Consider the following 24,612-nt stretch of genomic DNA (forward strand, 5'->3'; position numbering starts at 1 on the left):
TTTCATTTTCTATCCTTTTCATTTTGCTATTTAGTAGTAAATTTCTTTTGAATGTCTTTGTAATACTATCCAAATTTTAACCTCCTTCAAAAGTTCATCAAATTGCATTAGCTGTCTTTTTATCATTTCTTTAATTGTATTAAGATCTATTAAGCACAGTTTTGTAATTTTATCTTCAAATTGATTTCAGGGAAAAAGATAATCTGATTATAATCCAATGTAATGATGGTCTACTGTTTATAAGGAAATACTCAAAGCTTGTTTCTCTTTCCTTCTTGAGAGAAGAAAGAGGTGCCAAAAATTACTCTTGGTAAAGGCATGGTCAGAAACTTTTTCCAGCACCATAAATTGCTAGACTGCAACAATTTAAAAATAATTATGTTAGGTCCTTGAGGTATAGCAAGTTCTACATTGCTGATTCCTTCAATATGAGTAATTACATCCTTTTGTTAGTGGAATTCACATATTACGTTAAGTCATAAACGCAGTTGGTTTCGATTTAATGTGATGTGCAAACCCAGTCGTGGTTTGGTGTGGAGAACACACAAAATTGTAATTTAAGCCTAAGCCTAAGAAAAAACAGAGCTTCTTTCTAAAATAGCAGAGGAGGAAGAATGCAGAAAATCCTAGGTTTGAGGCCCACAGGGATATACAACCCCACCATTTTGCCATAATTATCATTTCTGTATGAAACCTTTTTCAAAACCAGGTGCTCTTTTAGAACTATATAACATCGATTCTGTTTATTACTGATCCATATTTATCTCCAGAATGACCAGGCTCAATTGAAAAAATCAGATTTATTTCATTTTTAGCAGTTATATTGAAAAGGAAATTTCAACAGTTACCTTTATGTGGGATAAGAAAAATTGTACTTCCTAAAATTACTGTTCCTCTTCTGAACAATTATTAGAAGTGTAGAAATCCTTGCTCTTCTTTCATTCAATTATTATTTTCTTTTCTTTTAAAGTGAAACTAGCACTCACAGAATGTGGCAAACTGCCAGCATTACAGTTGCTTCCACTTGTGAAACCTGACAGTAGAGGAAGACCAATGCCATGTGCATAAAGTGATTTGATTTTGCTCAAGTGTTACAGTATTTCTTTTGCGCTGTTCTTGTATTTCATTTTCAGAAAATACACTTATATCCAATTACCTGGATACGGGTGCATAGCTCTTTTGAATTTGGTGTTCTCTATTTCTGACCAGAGATGATGTGCCCTTAAGATCCCTTAAGGCTTAAATCTTGTCTTCAGTCTCGATGTTCCAAAAGTGCTGCCATATCTGTTCCCTTTATGCCCAAAGCTTTTCCTTCTTCAAAATTGACACTCCAGAGGTATATCTTCTTCCCTTCACTTTTTGGCTTTGGGACATTACTCCTCAGTTTCTTCTTTGAAACAGGAACATTATTCTCAAAATAACTTTCACCCTTGTCATTTTCCTCCTTTTCAGTTTGTTGGTAGCCTTTAGTTTCCACAGTTTCTAAAAGGTGCTCTAGACTATGAGTAACCTTAAGGTAAAACTCCTTAAAAATCTCTTTAATATCTTCCATGTCCCTCCACAGAACATTATGGAGCCCTCTAGTGCCTCAGGATATTAGACAAAAGGCTGAGAAAGTCCTTTAGACAAAAAGTGTTGATTAGGCATGAAAGCGAAGGTGGGAGAGTGAGAATAAACAAAGTCGTTCTCATGGGAATGAAAGCAGATAGATCAAAGCGCAACTCCGCAGATTCAACAAAGGGGGTAATTCTTTTATAATCCTCCAAACTTTGAAAAAATAACAGTAAACAGGTGAAAGTTTTAAATCCAACAATATGATTTAAAAAGAAAAGAGAGAGAGAATACACACACACACACACACACACACACACAAGCCAAATTAACAAATTAATAACTTCCAAAAGTAATGAAAATGACCAAGAGGTTCCACATTTGTTTGTTGCAAAAAGACTCTCCTTAATAACAAATAAAAAGGAAAAAAATGTGTTTTAGAAAGGGGGTGGACAACTTTTGAGTCTGTTTGAGGCTCCAGCATGGCGTAGGAAAAGATGGCAACCCTGCCTCCTGGCTGCTAGCTTACCAGTCGATTGCAAAATTCTGTTTTGCTGTCTTCTGGCTGCGTCTAGCCATCTGGAGAACAGATGGGGCAATTCCTGGGGTTCTCCTTAATCTTGAGAATATTTCTGGGCCCTAAGGAGACCTGCCTGAGCCTAAAAAAGGGTCCGCACTGCCCGGTCTACTGCTGAGATCACGGAGACACATCTCAAGGTACCAATCCCCCACCAGAAGTCCTCTAATATAAGAATATAGAAAAAAATCTCTTGAGAATTTTAAAAAAAACAAGTATAATGCAATGTACATTTGTTTTAATTTTCTTTATTCCTCTTCCTTTTGCAGATCCTGGCAACTAATAACTTTTGATAGACAACCAGCATCTTTTATCAGAATTGTTGGGACTCACAACACAGCTAATGAGGTAATGTAATAGATTAAATTCTGTTCTATGGTTAACACTAAGATAGAAAACATTATCCTTACTCAAGATTGTGCAAGTATTAACTTTTTTTCTTTTTGAAGAATCTAGTGAAGAAGAAAAAATAGTTCTTTTACTGAAAAGATACAGGGTGTATTGGGGATTGAAAATGCTTCCTTGCAGTGTAGCGATACAGTACATACACAAACATTGAATGTATATGTACATATTACACTACGTAAAGTCGCTCAAAAAGGCTAAAAAAGCTCATGTAATGCAAAAGCACCAGGTTATGGACAGATTGTCATGGAGAAAATCTGTTTTACGTGGTTTCTGAGAGTTGGCACTGACATGATGGCACATAATCAAAATGCAAAAGCACTGTTATTGCAGCAGTGAGGCATCACCTGTGTAATTTAATTTGAATGAGAAGATTTGCAAATCATGTATAGAAAATCTCCAGAAGAAATAATTTACTATTACAGTTACAGTGAATTGATCATCTAGCTGATGATACAAAAAGTGTTCTAAGGAACGTACCAACAAACTAATTTAATAGAAAGCAACCTACACTCCTTATTCTAAGTGTTGCCACCATTGCAGAGGATTCCTTCATCTTTCCAGGACCAAGTCAGAAAGATTAGGGATTTGAATATGTGTAACTGCAGTTGGGTGACCACAACAGATCAGGGACTTTGTTGGTATATCTGGTGTTTGCAGACAGAGGAGCTGCAGTGGCTGAGACTATTTTTTGAGTTCTTCAAAGTTTGAAAGTTAGATTTTGTTTTTCTTTTGCCTGCTGCCACATGTGTAACCGGGACATCCAGAAAGATCCTAGCAGCCCTAGAAGATTTGTGGGTGACACGTCATTTTGTGCAGGGCTGAAAAGGGGCCAGGTTTGACAGACAGAGTGGTGGGGTGTGCTTTCTAGGTCTACTAGAGAGTGTTGTCTATCAAGAAAGCAGGGCAGCTGAAGATGCTAAAGGAAAGAAGAGGGGCAGAAGGTTACTCATCAGAACTAGGAGAAGATTGACAGAGCAAGTGGTGTGTGATGACTACAACCAGTTTCCAACCCCAGAAAACAGAACAGGCACTGGGAGAGGGAAGGAATGATGAGCAGACTGGTGGAAAAGCTGGGATGCTGAGAAAAGGAGTCATGGAGCAGGAGTGCTGAAGAGGGTGGTCCAGGTGCTGACTTTTCAGAGAGCAGTTTAGAGGGGAATGGTAGCTCAGGACAGTAAACTAGCCTGGAACTTTTTTTTTCTTTTTCCCCCTCCTGCCCATCTTTAATGTAACAAAGCAGAGTAATTAGGTAAAAGGATTAAGAATAGAAATAACCTAAATAGGTTAAAGAACCTAGGTGTTAATTTATTTAGATATTAGTAGAGGGGGCGAAAAGCTAAATAAATAATAATAAAATAGAATTAAAAATAAGATCTGTAAGATTACATGAGGACATTATTAGAAAATGTATTTGGACATAAGTAGAATGAGATAACATTTTATTCTGAAAAATTAATTCACTCTATTATTCACTGTAACAATAAAAGTCCCTTTAGTTGATTAAACATTACTATGCATTGTCTAGATCTCTTGTTGTCCCTTCTCACTCTCTGGCAGTGTCCCACTACCTAGCAATTAGAGGAGTTGGTCTTGTATTTGGTGCTGAGAGTCCCCCAGGTTGCTGTTGCTTGGGGACTTCAACATCCATGCCAAAACCAGTATTTCAGAATCCTCTCAGGATTCGTGGGCCTGTCAAAATGTATGCATTCACACACATACAAACACACCAAGTAGGATACATCCTACATTTAATTTTTTTACACTGAGTTGGTTGTACTATAGCTGGAGGAGGCGGCAATAGCTCCTTTATCATGGGATTTCACTGCCTGCAGGGACTCAGGGCCAACTGTGACAATGTTCCTGTGGCAACATCTGGATCTGCAGGATTTCCAGAATTCACTTTGAGTCAGTTTGATGTGGCACCAGAATTTAAGGTTGAGTTCTTGGTGATAGATTAGAATGTCCACTTATCTCAGGCCATAGACCTTTAGGCTGCTGAATAACCTCTGCCTGATCACCAGTCTCATAGTACTCCTTGATTTACTGAAGAAGTGCAGGCTATGAAATGATCAGTCAGGCATCTAGAGTGCTGGTGGCAAAAAATCCAAAAGTGAAAATGATTGAGCACAGTAGAATGCCTGTGCTACTCTGATAATGGAGAAAAAGAATTTTTTTCTCCTCCATCATTGTGTTTGCAAGAAATCACCCAAGGGAGCTGTTCCAAATGGTGTGAGGATAGATGCAGCCCATTAGGGTTGTGGAAACTTTTCTAGTACTTAACAGCAAATTGTCAGAACAAGTCATTCTTATTTGCAAATTGATTGAAGAGGCCAATAGTGAAAGAGGTACAGAGCAAAGTAGCACACTGGCTTGTCCAATATTGTTCGATCAGGTTTTGTCAGTTCTCCTTAAGGATGGGGTCAATGTGCTACTTGTCCATTGGACCCTGCTCCAGTGCTACTTCTGGCTGGGAGAGATCTATTATGGGAATGTTATGTACTGTTATTGATGCTTCCCTCTCTCAGATACCATCTTTCCTGTTTGGGGGTGTGGGGGGAGACAATTTTAAATAGTTCATTTTTTAAGAGTTTCAAACCTACCATATTTATCCAAAGTGGTTCAACAGGTGGTGGCTGAGCAACTTCACGTACTTCTGAATGATACTGATTATTTAGACCTGTTTCTCACAGGACATAGTATGGAGACAATTTTGGTCACCCTGATAGACAGACCGCTAAGGAAGCATGATAGAAGAGTATATGCCTTCCTAATTTTGCACTTTTATGATTTGTATGACGGCTGGTCTAGATATTAAATATTTTTGTTTTATTCTTTTATCTTTTATTAATAGTATTATTGTTGTATCATAAATGACCATGGGCTGGCTTTCTGGGAGTATGCAGGTATACATTTGATAATAAATGTATATAAAAATATATGTCAGTACAAGACATGAACTGTAAGGTAAATACTTTATAAGAAAATATATAAAGGGAATTGAAGGGGAACTCATCTATCTGAAATAGATAACTCAGTTCCTTCTTACTTGCTGATGTTTCAGATAAACCTTTTAAGCAATTACTTGACAAGCCTTGTTGTAGCAATGTGTTAGTTAATTGATTGTGTGGATGTCCTGTCATGCTAAATTAACTTTGTAATCTTGGATATGATTTTTGCCTGTTTTAATCTAAAACAGAATTGTGTTTTACTAAAAAGAAAGGTATTCTTTGCCCAACGGAGAGATTTAAAAACGAATACTAAGCATGTAGGATCCCAGAGAGATATATGCCCTGAGGGATGTTTGACAATATACTTTGAAATTGATGTTAAACTAACAGCTTAATTAAAATACAGTAGAACCTTACAGAAGGATTTTTAGTGTGGTGCATAAGGAAAACACAGTCTTCAATTTCTAATGGAATATAAATAGCATTATTCTGCATAGCATATTAGAACCTAGATTGATTAGTAATTGCTTACAGTATGATTGGCAAGGAGTGTTTATTAGAATATTTTTTAAAAAATCAAATTACATAGAGCATCTGACTAATATTATCCAGAAAATCTGATTTTGCTAAGCCTCTTTATTTTCAAGCTACATACATAGTCTCAGAAACAACTTAACTACAGATATAGATGCTTCTCAGAAGCACAAAGCAACATTACTTTATTTATTTATTTATTTTCTATCCTGCGTTTATTATTTTTGTAAATAACTCAAGGCAGCAAACATACCATACTCCTTCCTCCTCCTGTTTTCCCAACGAGAACAACCCTGTGAGGTGCCAGTTTTATTCTCACAACTACTGTGTGAGATAGAGTAGACTGAGAAACAATTACACTAAGTTATTCAATAAGAGCATTTTTTTGCCAAATGTTGTGGCAAATGCTCTTGCATGGCTCTATTAATGTTTTGATAATTTCTAGGAACTTGAAACTAAATTCAATGTAAAACATGCACAGATGAAATCCTAGGCTATTTTGGGGACTGTGTATGTGTGTAGGACACTATCTTCTAATCAGCTTTTATTGTATTTGGTAGTGCATGATGCTTTGATCTTAGAAGTGCTTGTTCATCATGCTACTTGATTGTGTTTGCTTTTGTATATATATATTTTAAAGCTAATTGGAACATTCTTCTATTTCCAAGATAGCATCCTTTTGACTAGAATAAGAACAGATGGATTTTCAGTTGTTACTACCTAGCCATGATGTGAATTACACTGAAAAGAAGTTCAGGAGTGCCACAGTGTTTGCTATCCTATTTTCACTTACATACATACAGACATCCAAGTCACTGTAGAACCCAGTATGATTCAGGTAGAAAAGCAATACTGAAATAAAGCTATATGCTGAAATGCCTGAAGAGTGTTTATAGAACCATTATCCGTTACTAGATATGTCTTCAAAAGCAAAGCCAGGTTTTGATGTTGATTAATATATTTATATCCCTACTAGTTGTCTTTGTAACTGGTAAATATTAACCCTATAGGACTTGAATGTCATATCACAATAATAAACAATCATGTCATTAAAGTAGAAGCTACAAATGCATGCAAGTGAATTATTTGAATAGTGTGTATTTGTGTGTCTGTGTGTAGACTCTCCCTTGCCCATCCTTGTTGCCAAGGATCATGGCAGTATCTTAAACTTCTTGAATCTTATATGGGGCATGTTAATATCTTAAAGCCACTAATATTACACTTGACTTCATACATATTTCATACAATGGGAAAGTATAAATAAGATAGAGATTGAAATGTGATAATATTTAATCATTCATTGCTCTGATTTTCATTAAGCTTCTGTGGTATTTCCTGGGAGGTGAACTCTTCACAGGTTATTAATAGTAAACTTATAATATGAACATACTATAATTAGTAGTTTTAGTTGTAAGAATTTACTACCACGTTGTAATATGTAATACTTTATGTAATACGCATCTGATTATTTCTTTTTTTATGTTATATACTTGGTTAGCCTATTTCTTTGTATTTACAGTATGCAATAATTAGGATCGTATCAGAATAGTATTCCTTTTTTAACTGCAGCTTTTCATCAATTATTGACAACTACTTCAGTAAATGTGCAACTAAAGGCATAGTAGAGCTGCTGCTAAGAAAAGTGCTCTCATAATCCCCATTTAGTGGAGAAATTAAGCCCTGATAGCCTTTTTAGCAATATGAGAAATCTGTCACAAAACTGATATATGTGCTATAACTCTTGATCAAGAACCCTCCTTAAATAATACCCAAATAAATATGTTGTCATCCAGTGGCAGCAGAAAGACAGCAATTATTTAGGACTCTCAGACAATAAGCTCAGACCAGGGTTAAATGGCAAAAAGGATTTTATTGAATAATATTAAAATAATTTACAAAGAAAGCAATACCCATTCCCATCTTTTCATCTTACTGGAACCGGCCACTGATTATCAAGCATTTCTTCTTCCCAGGATTTTAGATTATGCTGAAGATCAAACTGTCTGGGGGGTTTGCCATCTATTTATATTTTCCTTAAGAGACAGGGAGTATAAGCAATAACACCTGGAGATGGCTTGGCAGTACATCTTATTAGTGACTTGGTCATACCTTCTGACAGTGGACCTCTGCCAAGAGATATTTTTAGGTAAGACAGGGTTCTTAGCAGATGGTCTGATGACCTCCTTGATCAATAACTTGGGAACCCAGATAAATGAACCTTCGCTAAGAATATTTTTGTGGGAAATATTGTTTCTAGTGTGTAGCTCCTGCTCCACCTCCTCTCAGCAGGTGTTAGATTAGAGGACTTTTGTTGTCCTTTAATTAACTGTTACGGGTAAGAATACAGACAAAAGATTCACAGGAGAGAGAGAGAGAGATTTACAGTCTAATGATGTCATCCACAAAGCTTGTTAAGCCACACATGTATTGCCTCAGTTGGCTAGATCTTGTATGTGCCAAAGAGAAAAAGAGATCCACACCACTATCTTCTTGCCAGTCTTCCATGGTGCCACTACATGTAGTCATAGAATGAATGGACTGGAAGAGGCCTTATATGTTATCTAGTACAACCTGCTGCTCAGTACGAATTCCCAGTAAACCAATCCTGGCAGACAGGCAGACATTTCCATTTAAAGACCACCAGCAAGATGGAGTTTGCCGCTGTTCTAAGCAGAGTACTCCATTGCTTAACAGCTCTCATGTCAAGAAATTCCTTCTGATATTTGGCCTGAATCTCCTCTTCATTTAAACCCTTTAGTGCTTGTTCTGTGCTCAGTTTCAACAGAAAACAGGAATGCTGCTTCTCACACATGACTGCCTTCTGAAAATTTGTATACTGTTATCACATCTCATTTCAGTTTTCTCTTTTGAAAGCTGAACTATGCCAACTTCTGTTAACCATTCCTCATACATAAAGGGGCCTCCGCACATCACAGCAGACTAGCTGAATTGCCAACACCTGTCACAGGGAGAAAGGCTCCTACATCTGGAGATTATCCACAAAATGGTGACACACTTCTGTTAACCTATTCATGATAATGACGAGACAGATGAAGTGTCTGCTCCAAATTCCAAGTTCATAGAGCAGAGGGATCAATTCCTTGGTGGTATTACAGTTTAGAGGACTGTCTTTGCATTCCTTCATTTTCCAGCGCTCTCCAAGTTGGTATGCAAGATGAAGCTAATTCACTCTCATCTAATCACCCCATTGTAGTGATGCTAATCACCAGCCACAGACCCCTCAAGCTGAAGAAGAGCCTAGCAGCAAATAGATTGAGTAGACAAACATTTACCCTTAGGTTTCCTTCCTCTGAATGGCAAGGGGCACTAATTTCAGGCCACTGTCATGTGTTCTTCTTCACAGGCATGCTCTTTCACTCACCCATTAAACATTTCAGGAAAGCTTTAATTTTGCTACTAGTAAAATATGTAAATATATACTGTATATTGTTATTTAACCAATTGAAAGGTTGATGTTTAATCAACAAAAAGTTGATTAAAGTGTGATAGCTCTTGTAGATTTATTGTAAAAACAATTCTATATTTATATTGAATTTGAACTGTGTTCTGACCCAACTGACGTTCTAATACTTAATTGCATGTTATTGTCCTAATATACATATCATTTTAATATTTCAGGAATTTAAATTTAATCAATACAATATACCAGTTCTATGCTATTCTTATTTGAAAAATACTATTCAAGTATAAAGATGCTCACAGTCCTTGAAAAACCTTGATTAAATAATTATAGAATCACAAACATACTGTATAAGAGCAGTTGGGAGCAAGCTTCTTTGGTCTTGGTCCTTCATTTGTTCTTTGTGTCCTCTGTGAAACTGGACTTACCATATATAAGCCTCTTGGCATACAGTATGTAGATTAACTTTGTAGTTTCAGTGAAGAAGTGCTAGTTGCTAGCTATTAACAAATTTCTGTTTCTTCATATTTTTCTTTCCTGTTTAATAGCCTGCTTACCATCTGACATGGGTTTTTTTTAATAAGAAGTTTCAAAGACTTAAACATTGTAATTATTAAGTGAGGTTCTTTGGTGTTGCCCTCTTCCTGCTTTCCCCAAAAAATGATGGTGTTTCTGGAAAATTAATTAGTTCCTATTCCTGTGGCATTTTCAGTTTTATGTAAGGCTACTGTGAGGTTTTGTTAGGCTGTGAATGATTTGATTTCTTGATAACCTTCTCAGCATGATTTTGATATCTTTAGTATCTCCTTTGGGTGATGACTGTGTACTTCTGCTGAATGCCTCTTGTCTTTCTTTAGAAATGGCGAAATAAAGAAGACATTACATTTTTAGTATTTTAATGATAGTTGCAAAAATGCTGGTTTCTCCTCATCCTTATGGATTGTCTCACTCCATCAGAGGAATGGGTACAACTAATAATGCCCTTCAGTTTGGACCTGAAAATCCTCTGTTCCTCTCAAAAGGTTTAGAAGGGTATACAGTTTGGGTAAAGGGGATGAGAAGAGAAACTCTGTGGCAGTAGCAGAAGTTGACTGGTATGATATTGTATACAGTCCAATTCTATCTTCCATTCTAGTATCTAGTTGCATGCATACATATATACTATACATACATATTTGGTCTCTTCAAGTCAGTTTTTGACTCCTGGTAATTGCCTGGACAAGTCCCTGCAAGGTTTTTCAGAAGTGGTTTGCCATTGCCTGCTTCCTAGGGCTGAGCAAGAGGGACTGGCCCGAGGTCACCCAGCTGGCTTTGTGCCTAAGACAGGACTAGAACTCATGGCGTCTAGCTTGGTGCCTTAACCACTACACAGAACTGGCTCTCAGTAAACGGGCTTAAATACATAGTTGTAGCATAATTATTCTTTCTTAATTGCTTAGGAAATTCAGGTATTTTCCAGCTGTTCTTTATCTTTCTCATATAACCTGCTGTCACACTTGATAATAGTATCTCATGAATACTTTTCATCTTGGATTCTTGTTTGGAACAATATAGACTAAAAATGAAGATGCCTTCAAGCTGAGCTTGTCTATTGATGACTGGACAAAATAATGGGGTTTTCTTGGCAAGAATAAAAAGAGGTTTGCAACTGCTTTCTAGGAAGTTTTTCAATTTCCCAGTGTAGCCTACAGCCCTGGAATTCCTTGGCGGTCTTCCAGCCCTGCTTAGCTTCTAAGCCTAGATGAGGTTGGCCAGCTACTGTTAGCTGCTGTATATCTTTGTTTAGTTAACAGAATTGTTTCTCTGTTAATCTCTGAAAAAAGTCATACACATGTACAATCTCTATCCTACACCTAGAAGATGTCCATGGATCATTATACATATTTGAAAAGGCTTTGCTGGGTTTAGGCTTATTTATTATGGGTCTTTCATCTTACAAGGTTTTTTCCAATTTTCTACAGCTTTTCCCTTGTAAAAGATGATTGTCTCATTAATATTCCTCAAATTCACGTAGTGCTGCAATCATCCTTATGTTCATTTCATACTTAGGCTATTTTTCCTCGTTATTCCTATAAGATTTCTTATCAAATTATATAGAACAGTGCTGACTTAGAACTCAGGAGGCATTTTTATATATATATATTAGTGCCAGATTCATTTTCCTATATATGTTGTTTGGCCCAAAGAAGATTCTTACATAAGGTTTATTCTAAAGCTATTCTTTGTTTATGATTAGTGACTGCTGAGTCCTGGAATTGTTGGGAACTATATCACTGGTGTACATGATCTGTGACCTTTCCAGTCTTTAAAATTTCAGGTCCCATAATTCATGAGTGATTTTCAGCTCCAGAGTTTTTGGATGAAATAGATAGCCCTTTCATTCTAGCAATAGGCAGGGTTATGGGACTGAAACAGTTTTATTATCTAGGGTGATAGACCTTGACTGATGAACTAGATCAAAAATGTGCCCCCATTGTCTGAGGTTCGGAATATGTTGCTATCAACTAAATATCTTTCCTTGCTATCACTTCAGGATACTTTAGAAATTGGCACCAGACTGAATAGCAATGAGCAAAACGTAAGACAAAAATGTTTCTCCTTGACATGAGAGGGCAGCAGTGCTTCTAACCAAGAATAGCCTCCAAGCTCTTGCCTCTCCATTGGTAACAACACTCCAGCCTTGGAATTGTGTTCCTGTGCTCTTACTCCTTGCTCTGCTTCTGACCTAGGGTTGACATTTGGACCAGTTGGTGGAATTCTCTGGCACTTGAACCCTAGCTGTTAAAACTCTTGGAACTCTCCCTCTGTTTCTCTCCTGCTTGCAGATTGTTAGCGGCTCAAGTTACAAAACAAGTTATAAACTCTGTGAACTTCCAAAGTCTTAAGTGCTCTCTGACTAATTACTCATCCAAACTCCCAGCTGTTATCAGGGAGTTTACAGCATGGCAGTAAAGCCTTTCAGACTTGCATGTGTCTGGCTTTCTGTGTTGCTGTTGCGGGGCCTGGCATAGGATAGCTTGATACTTCCCCATTCCTTTTTAGCATCTACATAATGCTGCTGGGTGAGGATATCCAATAGCATGGGATCAGATATCACAGTGTGGATGATTCCTAGTTGTACACCTCAGTTCCTAGCCACTCAAGTGCTTCTGTCAAGATTCTCTCCCCATGCATGGAGGGTTTTAAGATTTGGATTTAATCTCAACCCTAGCATCTGAATGTCTGCAGATTCAAGGACCCTCTGCTTCTGGTGATCTTTCCATTTTAGTTCTTGATTGGGTTGCATTTCCCAGACAGAACTACCATATAGCTGGGGGCAGGAGGTGTCCTCCTGGACTTGCAGCCCTGTCTTGATGAGTAAATGGCAACAATGGCCAGGAGGGCCTTTGCACAGATGCATCTTGGTTGGCAATTACACCCTTTCCCAGCCTAGGAGGCCCTTCTTACAGTCACTCAAGGCTTAGTCACCTCATTTTTGGACTAGTGCAATATGTTATACATCAGGCTGCCCCAGAAGACCATTTGGAAGGTACAACTGGGCCAGAATGCAAGATCTAAATTCACCTGTATGACATGTCTACTTTGTGAGCTGTGCTGATAACCAGTTCAGTTCTGGGTGTAATTCAAAATGCTAGTTGTCTCCTATGAAGGACTCAGTCCCCGAATAGCTGCAGGATTGCCTCTTTCCAGTTATCTCTGCTTGTCCTTTAAATTCTGGCAGGATTGGCATGCTCCAGGTGCCATCAATAAAATAATGCTGTATTGTGGGACCTTGGAGGCAGACCCTCTCTATGGCTGCCCCGCCCTTTGGAACAGCATTTCCCCTGAAGTCTTCATAGCCCCCACCCTGCTGTCTTTTAGGAAAACCTTAAAAATTTGGCTCTTTCAGCAAGCTGATTTGTGACCCTGCATTTGATATCAGATATTTTAATAGCATTTATGGTATTTTCCCTGATCTGATGTTCAATATTGTTTTCATGTTATTACTGGTTTATTGGTTTTCTTTTGTTTTCTTTTTAACATTTATTTATTAATTTATTGTACAGGTAGTCCTCAAGTTATGATCATTCGTTCAGCAACCATTCAAAGTTATGATGGCGCTGAATGAAGGGACTTATGACTGGTCCTCAAAGTTCCAGTCATTGCAGCGCTCCCATGGTCATGTGAACAAAATTCAGGCACTTGGCAACCCGCTCGTACTTATGACAGGTTGCAGTGTCCTGCAGTCATGTGATCGCCACTTGCGACCTTCCCTGCTAGCTTCCCCCAAGCAAAGTCAATTTCTTCACTGGGATACACTGTGCCCTCCTTCCCCCCATTGTTCACATGCACTCACTGCACCCTCCTTCTCCCCTTTGTTCACCCATACAAATCACTCCCTCGTTCCTCCATTTGCTCACTCACACCCACCAACATCCTCCTTCCCGGGTCTTCCTGCCCTCGCATACCCGCATGCACCCCCCAGCACCCTCCTTCCCCAGCCTCCCGGTGCTCTCACACACGCATGCACCCACCAACATCCTCCTTTCCTGGTCTTCCTGCACTCACACACACCTATCAGTACTCTCCTTCCCTGGGCCTCCCTGCACTTACACCCACCCACCAGTTCCTTCCTTGCCAGGCCTTCCTGCATTCACACACACACCCTGCCCTCCTTCCCCAGCCTTCCTGAGCTCACACTACTTGCTCTGCACCACAGCACCCCCCTCCCCCAACTTGCATGTGGCCTGCGCTGGGCCTCTCCCACCCCCTTCAGCACCCTTGTGCTCCTTACCTGGGACTCCCTCTGCTTCCCACTTAAAGACCCATGTGGCTTGAGGTTACTACGACTGGGATTGCCTGGATTGCTGTTGCTAAATGATGCAGTCACTTGACATCAGGTTTTATGACCACATTGCTTAGCGATGGCAATCCTGGTCCCAAATGCAATCTGTAACTCAAGGACTACCTCTATTGTATGTTGCTTAAAGTTGCATGAGTGGATAAGGTGGCTTATAAATTGATTAGAGAAATAAATAACACTGAATTTGACCTTTCAAGCCACAAATACTTTAGGGCTGAAGTTCCTGGAGGACCTCAGGTAATAAATCTAATTCAGCGTTAATAAACTATGGTGGTTATTGTGGGTTGATATTTTCTCTGGGAGAGAAAAACTTTTCTTTGGGGCGCTGGTTTTCAATATATCAGTTTTAAATGGTTATTTTCAACTGATTATTTTATATGATTAGTGTTGTCTTTGTGTTTATTAGTATATATTTTCTTGTGAGAATTTTATTACATTAATTAGTTTATATGAGAAGTTACTATTACCTGCCTAGGGCAGCATCGTGTTGGAAAGGAGGGATATAATTACTAATATATTAAATAGTGAAATTATGCTGCAGCAGCTTATAGACCATCATATTTAGCTGTTGATTGTGCAACTTTTCCTATGAAAAGTACATGTTTGAGATAATTGATCAACTTACTGAAATTCAGTTCCCTCAAGTTATATTGTTGATTGTGCTAGTTAGAAAAATGGAAGCAGCTGTTGCTAAAAAAAATATATATATATCAAAATTGTGGTGTTTTGCAAAGTGTCTTCAAAGCAACAGAGCCACACATTTGCAAATGAGAAATCACTCCGATAATGAAGGAAGAGCTGTAATGTAAATACAGATAGAACTCTGGAAGAACATGGCAAAGTAACAGCCGAACAAAAAATAAATAGAAGAAAAATCTCTGGGGACTTTAACAGTAGGAATTCCTTCTCTTTTTCTTTGCTTTTCTTGTAAGTTTGCATTACTTTATCGGTAAGAAGACACCAGCATTTAAGTGATCAGTAACAATATGTATCCCTCCCCCAGTCAAAATTTAGTTAAAAGAGCAGCCTGTTGTGGGATTGTTTTCCTTGTGCTGTTTCTCTGATGATCATGTGGATCCAGGCAGAGATGGAATAGCAAGCAGGCCTACTCAGGCAGCTGTCCAGGCCAAACAATATCAGTCTGTCTAAATATAAACAACTCAACTGGATCTTTTGACTACCAGTCAGAGAGATGATGACACACATTCCTGGGTAATGGAACAGCCCATTGCTATTAAAGAACATTAAGGAGGTATCTTCAGCTACGGAGCCTCCACATCGTTTTGAACATCCAAAGAGCATGTCTAAGCTGTGTTGGTTTCATATGTATGGTCAGGCTTGTGGATTGTGATGTAGAACATAACAGGGACTGCATGAAGCAGGTATCAATAATTACGTTAATTGTTAATATAATTACGTTAATTATTAATATAATGTTCCGTAACACTTCAAAAAACTAGTTGGATTTCAGGCTGCGGTAAAGATGCGAAAGCAAGGAGAGAGTATTCTAATGTTTGAAAAAGTGATGTGACATCAGTAATTTGTTTCAGCCTTCTCTCTGCCAGAGAGAGAGCAGCCAGCTAATATCATAAGAATTTCCTATCAGGGCTTGAGACAGTACTTCCAAAATCCACAGGAAGAAATAAAGTGGCAGGTGTGGTTATAGTAATTTATCTGTGGGGGGGGGGTTAACTGCTTGGATAATATTTATTCATTTCCAGTGTTATTCTGTGAAATTAATTGACATTAACTATCAAATCAACATTTTAAATACTGTTTTACAGAAGGAGATTACAAAATAGTGTCATTTGAATGATTCATTCTAGTATTCTACAAGTGATTTACTTCCATTTCAACCATAAGCAGAAAGAACATATTATTGTAATTAAAGGTCAGGTTACAAGTTTGGAGGTCATCTGAATCTTATGTCTTCCCCCAATCTGTTTATAGTTTTTTTTTTTAATCCATTCAATTGTGTCCAATTCTCGGAGACTGCCTGGACAAGTCCCTGCAGGTTTCTTGGCAGGGTTTTCAGAATGGTTTGCCATTGCCTCCTTCCTAGGGCTGAGAGAAAGTGACTGGCCCAAGGTCGCCCAGCTGGCTTTGTGCCTAAGGCGGGACTAGAACTCACGGTCTCCTGGTTTCTAGCCTAGTGCCTTAACCACTGCACCAAACTGGCTCTCTGTTTATAGTATATTATGAACTAATCTGTTTCTGTATTGTGCTTAGGAGGAAAAAAAACTTTTCTAAAAAATGCAGGGTCTCCCTCATCAATCTAAAGCAAAAGTCCAAAAAGGCATTTATCTAAACTCATAATTGCTATAACTGTTGATCATAAAAGTGTAATACATACTTTTCCCCCTTGGGTGACAATTTTATCCAACTAGCAATATTTTAACCACTTTTTAAAATTCATTTTCCGGGGAAATCTGGTCAATACTGCTGGTGGCACTAAATTCTTCAGGTCTTTATAACCTTACTCTAGTGTCACATATGATCCAGTTGCCTTTTCCCAAAATGTATAGAACAATCAAAACTATATTTTTAAGTCTTGGACTTAAGGTATATCTGTTGCCAACAAAGAGCCTGAGAGATATTTTCAAAGCTTTTGTTCAGTGACATGATCTGGGAATTACTAGAAATCCCATTTTTCAGTGATCTAAAGGCAATAGATGTGCTTCACATATCTATTTAAAGTCTTAAAGCCTTACTGATGAGATCAGGCTAAAACACTGAATCTGAAGCCCCAACCAACTACTGAATTCACAGAGCCAGGATGCACAATACACCACCCATTTTAGTTCAAAGTAGGCACAAAATATATTCATATAAGACCATATGTAAAAAGGGGCAGGCTTCTACAATGCTGTGTCAGATAATTAAAGCTGTTTAACTGTCTTTCCATACAGAGTTGTAGATTGGTTTTGTTTGTGTATTTTTGGTGTTGCTTATTAAGACATATTTGCATTTGACTTGAATCATTCAGTTTTTGTTTCTTCATTCAAGATACTACCACTTTTGACCACGTGGCTTTCAGAGCAGACACTGCTCTCAGTTGTATAGAGTAGAAATTGCTATTTTACCCCATAGAAGACATTTCTTATATCATGGAATATAATTATCCAGGTGCCATAGGCACATGGTGATTATATGAACCATAAATTAAACCTTAAAATAGTTCACTTTTTTAAGAATGTACTTATTATTGGTTGTTATCTCTGGTAATTTTTAATGGATTTTTTCTGACTAGGACTGGATGATGATGTTTTAAAGGTTTGTTTACCTATAAGAGATGAGATATGGGAAAGAGAGTTATTTTGTTGCATTTTAAGTTTATTTGATTAAGACTAAAATTGTGTTAAAATAATGCTGTTATTTCTGGTAATTTTTATTGGATTTTTACTGACTAGGTTTGAAAGATGAGGTTTGGAGAGTGTCTTTAAAGATAGAAAATGAGATATAAATGTACAATGAAAGAATTTAAGTGGGTTTATTAGATTTAGTTTGTAATAAATATGTTATTTCTGATGACCCTTAGTAGACTTTTGCTGATTACAATGGAGTGATGAGGCTTTGAAGATCTGTTTATTGAGAATGGGGTGGGATATGAGATGAAGAGATGGTTTGAAGAGGTGGTTTGCCAAGAAGCCCCTTTGCACCATGCTGCTGGGCCGGGCTGGGGCTGGGCTTCATGCTGCGCTGCACTGCACTGCGGCTCAGGGGCTGCTTCTTGCAGCTCCAGACCTGTGGCGTGTCAAGAAGCCCCTTTGCTTCTGAGGTCTTCCAAAGTATCGTGGGAACAGGGCGCACCTGCCATTCTCCAGGTAGCACACCCTGCTCCCATAATACTTTGGAAAGTCTTTGGAAAGCTGAGGTCTTCCAAAGTATCATGGGAACAGGGCATGCTATTTGGAAAATGGCAGGCGCGCCCCATTACTGCAATACTCAGAAAGCCTTTCGAAAGCTTCTGAGGTCTTTGGAAGCATTGCGAGAATGGGGCGTGCCTCATTTCCGAAGCTTTCCAAAGTATTGCAGGAATGGGGAACGCTTTTTGAAAAATGGCAGGCACACTCCATTCCCACGATATTTTGGAAGACCTCAGAAGCCCAGCCCCAGCCTGGCCCAGAAGCGTGGCACAAAGGGGCTTCTTGGCATGAAGGGCCAAGCCAGCACACCTCATCAGCAGTGGGAGCAAGAAGACAGTGAAGGTCAGCTGGAGCAGCAGAAGCAGGGCGGCAGGGGTCAGAGTGCAGGGTGGCAAGGGCAACTGGGACTGGGCTGGGGTGGCGTGGTGTGGTGTGGTGTGGCATGGCTGAGGCATCCAGAGTGGCTTTGCACTGCAGCTCAGGAGCTTCTTCCAGCCCCAGAGCTGCAGTGCTCCAAGAAGCCCCTGAGCCCCAGCATGGCAAGCAGCCCCAAAGCTACATGGTTCAGGTGGCTTGCCACCCCACAAAGCAGGGCACAGGGCAGCCAAAAGGGCAGAAATGGGGGGAGTTAGGTGGGTGGGGGAGTTGGAGGCAGTCCCTTACCTTACTGAGTCTGGGGCTGGGAGGGACAAAGCCTGGAATGGCTTTGATTGGGGTAGGACCTCATCTAACAACCGGTGAAATTCACTTAATGGGGAAGGCCAGGATTGCCATTGCTAAGCGATGCGGTTACATGGCATCTTGCTTTATGACTGCATCCCTTAGCAATGGAAATTCTGGTCACAATTTCTTAAGTCGAGGACTACTGCCTTCATATCATGTTGATCATGTTGATCTTTCTCAGAGTTGTTGCCAGCTTTATAAATAGGCTATAAAGCCACGGCTGTGAAATATAAGAATTATGCTTTTGCAGCCCAGTATTTATTTTTACTCAGAAATAAATTTTGGACTTATTCATGAATTAAAGTGTAATTTATTTTTGCCATGATTATCTAATTTTTCCATCAAAATTAAATAAATAATTCAGACAGCAAGAAATACAGCAAATTAAAACAATATTTTAAACCTTACAAAATCCATAGCTTTATTAGGGCAATGAATATCAAAGACAATGTAAAAGCAACAGCAATCAGAAAAGTATTGTAAGTATACACATGTGGAAAAATCTGATGGAAAAAATATATATCAACTGTGTATGAAAAAGTGGGTAATTGTAAAGTTCAGTCAACTTTGTGTGTTGTCTTGGTATCACTATAGCAAAGGCATATGCCTATCCATTACATTTCAGAGAATGGAGTAGAGCCCCATTTTATAAATGGTTTCTTATGAGAAGTGAGAATTCTGATACTATTCTAATTCTGGGCCATTTGGTCTTTAAAGGTTAGAATCAACTCTTTGAATTGAACCTTGAAAGTATGAGAGAGAGAGTGTACGTGTGTGTGTGTGTGTATACACACATACACACACACACACACCATATATATATATATATATGGTAGTCCTCAGTTAACTGTAGCAGTTGGGACTGGAATTGCCATTGCTAAGCAAAGCGGTTGTAAAGCGTGACATCACGTGGCCATACTGCTTAGTGACAGCAGTTCTGGCAGTCCTGGTTGCCATCATTAAGATAAGACCACACAATCGTTAAGTGAGGACCTCGTGTGACTTCGACTTCAGACTTCCTGCCAGCTTCCCATTGACTTTGCTTTTGGGAAGCCAGCAGGGAACATTGGAAATCATGATCATGTGACCGTGGCTCACTGCAATGTTGTAATTGTAAGCCAGGCACTGAGCACCCAGATTGCAATCATGTGACCACGGAGATGCCGCAACAGGCAAAACTCAGTCGTAACTACCACTTATTCAGTGCCATTGAAAGTCAATGAACAAATGATAGTTAAAGATGACCACCTATAATCACAAAGGCTTTTGTGAACCAGAGCTTCATCACATTTGGGGAATATAGTTCTGAGATACCAATAGGAAGGTTACTTTTTCCCCAAGTAATGGTGAAAAGGTTCTCTTATATAAATTAAGAAGATGCTGTTGAAAACGAATGACTGCGGCATTGCTACTGAAAAAGGTGGATGTCTTTGAAGATTAGACTTAAAAGGAGTGTTTTAACACTTTTTGTAAAGCCCAAACAGAGCTTATATTTCACTTCCTACCTTTAGCTACTTCTTTTGCCTGCTTCATGACCATCCAATTTCATTCCCTTCCCAAGATACCTTCCGCTGACTCCATCACTGCCCTGCCTTTTCCTGCCTTTTTTTTTTTTTTTTGCTGTTTCAGTGGCTGTGTGCTTATAGGTTTATGCATATGAATGTGAATTTTCTGTGTGTGGTTATGATTGGAGCATGTGATGGGGAATCAGTTTTATAAATGAAGTGGCTTATACTACGGCAATTAATTTAAATCAATTGTTATTCTTTCCATTTATGTTTTTTTCTGGTCCTGTGCTCTTTTGGAGAATGGTATTGTATTGTATTAATATTTTCACATACAAATATATCATATGTGCATATTTATTGTAAAGGAGAAATTCATCAGGATTGCTTTTGGATAGAATTGGGAAACCTGGTATTGCACAGGTTTTGTGTTCGTTTATTTGGTCTACTTTTCCTTGTTCTGATGAATCATCTTAAATTCAGGATCATCTTCCTTTGGGATACTGAGACTATGCAGCAGTTCCGAAGGGACGAAGGTGTGCAGGAGTGCTTTGTATAGCACTTGTCCTAAACAATTGCAGTATAAAGTTATGTTTGGTTAAAGAGCTGCCACTAGATGCTATATGCATGCCGGTATATGCCCTGAAACACATTTCTCATCAAACTGAAAGTGCTGCATAACCATATATTATGTTACATCATGCTGTTGGAGGAAGGAAGAGAAAGTGGCCCATAGTCCATGGAGATGGAATTAAATAAATTATGTATTCAAAATTCAGTGGAACCTACATGCAGGAAAGTGCATACATTTGCAGAATTAAGTTATTTGGTCTGTCCACAGGTTCCTTTTATATATACTTATACATACATATATATACATATAAGTCATTTAGTTCTACCTATGCTTGCACTTCCATTTTCATAATATAAGTTTCTTTGTTGTTCTTTCAGGTATTTCATTGTGTACATTTTGAATGTCCAGCCCAAAACACTGTTCATAAGGAAGAGACTAGTGAAGAAGATGCTGGCACAGGTGGACAGCACCTGGCAACCTGCTCGCCTCAGGCTTCAAGCACCAGTTCAGTGCATTCCCTCCCAGGATCTGTTTCATACCCATAATTGCAGTAGCCATTTAAGAGAATGGAGAAGAACATTTGAAATCTCAGTGCCACAAAAACATTTTTCATTTGTCTTCTGCAAGCACCTCTTCATTCTCTGAATGAGCATACCAAGGGGATCATACCAAGCCAGAGGTGCTTCAATCAATAAGGCTGCCCAGAGACAAAACTGTGCCACTATTTTGCACTTTCCATTTATTAAAATCAGAAGTATGGGGGGAGAAAATATTTTCTCATCAAGTTTCCTATTTATACCCTACCTCTTTAAACCAAACCAAATCAGATAGAGCAGAAGGAAACAAACTACATCAATTTGTTATATAAATAAGTTGTGTAAACCATATTAAAAAAAATAATTACATGTGCTTGTATAAGGAGTATACAAAAAAATGAATCTTTTTTGAGAATGTTTATTAAAAAAACTATGGAAACCAATTTTTATTTAATTTATTCTTAATGCATATCCTTTGTAAATTATAAACCATTTTCAAACCCTGTGTATATATTTATACAGCTCTATTTCCTTACTTGCTTTTTTTCCTTCATATTCTGATGAAACATTTCCTTGTTTATCATGGTATATCAGGTAGATCCACTTGACAGATAGATCTATCTGATAGTCGGACATCTAATAATCTTACTCCATTACTCTGTTTGACAGAATAAAACCCTTAAAGAGGTTGTACATAAAACAATTCAATCCAGGGATACAATATTGGAATTCTAACTATTTGACATGATGTATAAAATTGTCACTTATCCCTGATTACCATGTACCCAAGAAAAGAGACATATTGATCCTGTTCAAAAAGTATTAAATCATGCTTTAATTCCTGCAGCAGGGATCCATATATATTTCCAAACATTTCTTTTCTTGGAAAGCAAAATTCTTTTTTGCAAAAAGCTGGCATCACTAGATGACATCAGGGAGTTGTTGTCTGCATCTGTTTCCTGCCATCTAATGGTCACTCACACTTTGCACCCCAGATCTGCTGCATCTAGTAGATATTTTAGCTAATGATTTGTTTTAAAAAGCACAATTATTATTCCAGTAAGGTTTTAAAGGAAACCCTTCTGAGAATCTTTTGATAGAATCATCGTAAGTATAGACTGAATTTTATGGTTGGGTTTGATTTGCATTTGAATAATTTACATCCTAGCAGTAGCTATCCTTTGTAATTTAATCAGATTATTGGTCTGGTTATGCTAAAAAATGTTCACATGCAGCATTCTCTACTGTTTCTTGTTCTGCCTCTTTCTTTACTCACCAGGGGGAAAAGGCTATACATTTACACACAAACATCAATGCCATTAATTCATCCAGTTAGGAAATGAAATGCATTTGTAATGAAGTTTGTGATTCTGGAGAATATTACTGTCAATTGTTTTTTAATTTGTGTGAAATAATTTGGTGCAAATTGTTTTGAATATGGTGGTCTATAAATAACTTTGCACTAGTTAAATGTGAGTACTTGCATTCTGCTAAAAGCTGTTTATAATAAAAACTGAGAAGGAATAGATTGCAATTATGATTGCAGATAAGTAAACTAAAAAGAATTTATATCTTCTGTTACTGGTTTTTCATCTGCTGTTATATAAACCAAACTGGCAAAAGAACTGCAGTATGTAATACTATACCAACATGTGTTTTCAGTTAATGAATGAACAGTTCTAGCAGTGATGATAGCCATACAGGCTGGAGAGGAAAACCTTTTGATGTATCTGTGAATGGGCAGTTGTGTATCTGTCCAAAAACAAAAGGAAGGAGTAATGGAGTTCTTGGTGCTCTCTAAGCTTGGTTGTTTGACTGCAGATATTTCCTCACCCAACTAGGTTACATCATCAGTGCAAGCCCTGACAAACAACCAAGTTCAGAGAGCACCAAGAACTCCACAATTCAACCCTGAGCTACAGATATTCTCTTCTATTGGAAGGAGTAACACTTACCCTGTCAATGCATGCAGATAAATAACATACATTATTAAAATTGGACAATATCTGTAACTCTTAAGTTATGCTAGTCCTGCAAGGAACTTTAGTAGTATTAAACCCATTGGAGGGGATGGTATCCTGATGTACTAGAAGTTCCTTTAGTTAAGTGCAGTGAAGAGGTGTGAAGTTGATTGGTAACAGCAGTTGAATTGATTCTGGACTGGGGGCTTTTCAGTCTATTTAAAGTTCTAAGGCTGCAAATTCTTCCATTTTCCTCTTGATTAGAATTTTTTTTATCTTAGAACAGGCCTCGTTATGAAGACAGTATGAGATGTAACTATTAAAAAATTACTGCTTTCTCACTCAAGCTACCCAAGTTTCTTATGTATGACTCAAACAGTAGGATCTAAGGGTAGGCTGCAAGATAGCCCTAATGACTTTGTGAAGCTGAAATGTATTTATTTGATTTATATCCTGTATTTCTCTCCACACTGGTACTCATGGCTAGCAGTACCTTGTCTGACCAGAACAACTGCTCTCTAATCTGAATTTGTCTTCCTTCATCCAGCCCATGGCTTTGTTGAATCTCAATCTGTGAAACTTTTAGAAAGACCTGTGTTGTGGCTGATGTAATTATTCCTGCATTAAATTTGCAGAACAGGAAAAATAGAAGGATATGTGAAAATGTATAAACACACACATAGTATATCTTTTGTGTAAAGTGGCAAGTCATCATAAAATAGACACTCCTTTGTATTTACTTTTTTTTCCTGTTAAGGATCAAGGCAGTCTAAATTGTTCTTGATAGGCTTCCTATACGGGCATGTGATTAATGTGGCAACATGAGGAATGCTCTAAATTTTCTCAGGTATTATTACAGTACATTCATTTTAATTGGAATAACAAGCTGTTTTGACTTTAAGCCATGCATTGGTGCTTTATAGACTTGCAATGTCTTTCAGGGTCAATAATATCTTTAAAAACAGCATAGATGATAGTCAATTATAACTGCTAAAAATTCAAACTTTCAGATGGTACAGTTTTTTTTCATTCTCAGTATCATGGTTTTAGACTTCCGTTTCATTTTTTAAAAAATCCAGTTGTGTCCGATTCTCAGCAACTGCCTGGACAAGTCGTGCAGTTTTCTTGGCAAGGTTTTGCAGAAGTGGTTTGCCATTGCCATGGA

At 38.1% G+C, this 24,612-nt stretch overlaps 1 protein-coding gene across 3 annotated transcripts in view; it reads left to right on the top strand.

Annotated features, from left to right (window-relative positions):
• BTBD9 (BTB domain containing 9) overlaps positions 1-22,765 on the top strand; it is a 182,212-nt gene extending 159,447 nt beyond the window's left edge. For all 3 annotated transcript variants that reach the window (XM_063304850.1, XM_063304859.1, XM_063304840.1), the window contains exons 10-11: positions 2,398-2,476; positions 21,328-22,765. In XM_063304850.1, the coding sequence (XP_063160920.1) occupies positions 2,398-2,476; positions 21,328-21,495 (247 nt within the window). In that variant the 3' untranslated portion in view covers positions 21,496-22,765. The remainder of the gene's footprint in view (positions 1-2,397; positions 2,477-21,327) is intronic.
• Positions 22,766-24,612: the final 1,847 nt, after the last annotated feature.

Source organism: Candoia aspera, chromosome 1, assembly GCF_035149785.1.
Source record: "Candoia aspera isolate rCanAsp1 chromosome 1, rCanAsp1.hap2, whole genome shotgun sequence".
Classification (NCBI taxonomy): Eukaryota; Metazoa; Chordata; class Lepidosauria; order Squamata; family Boidae; genus Candoia; species Candoia aspera.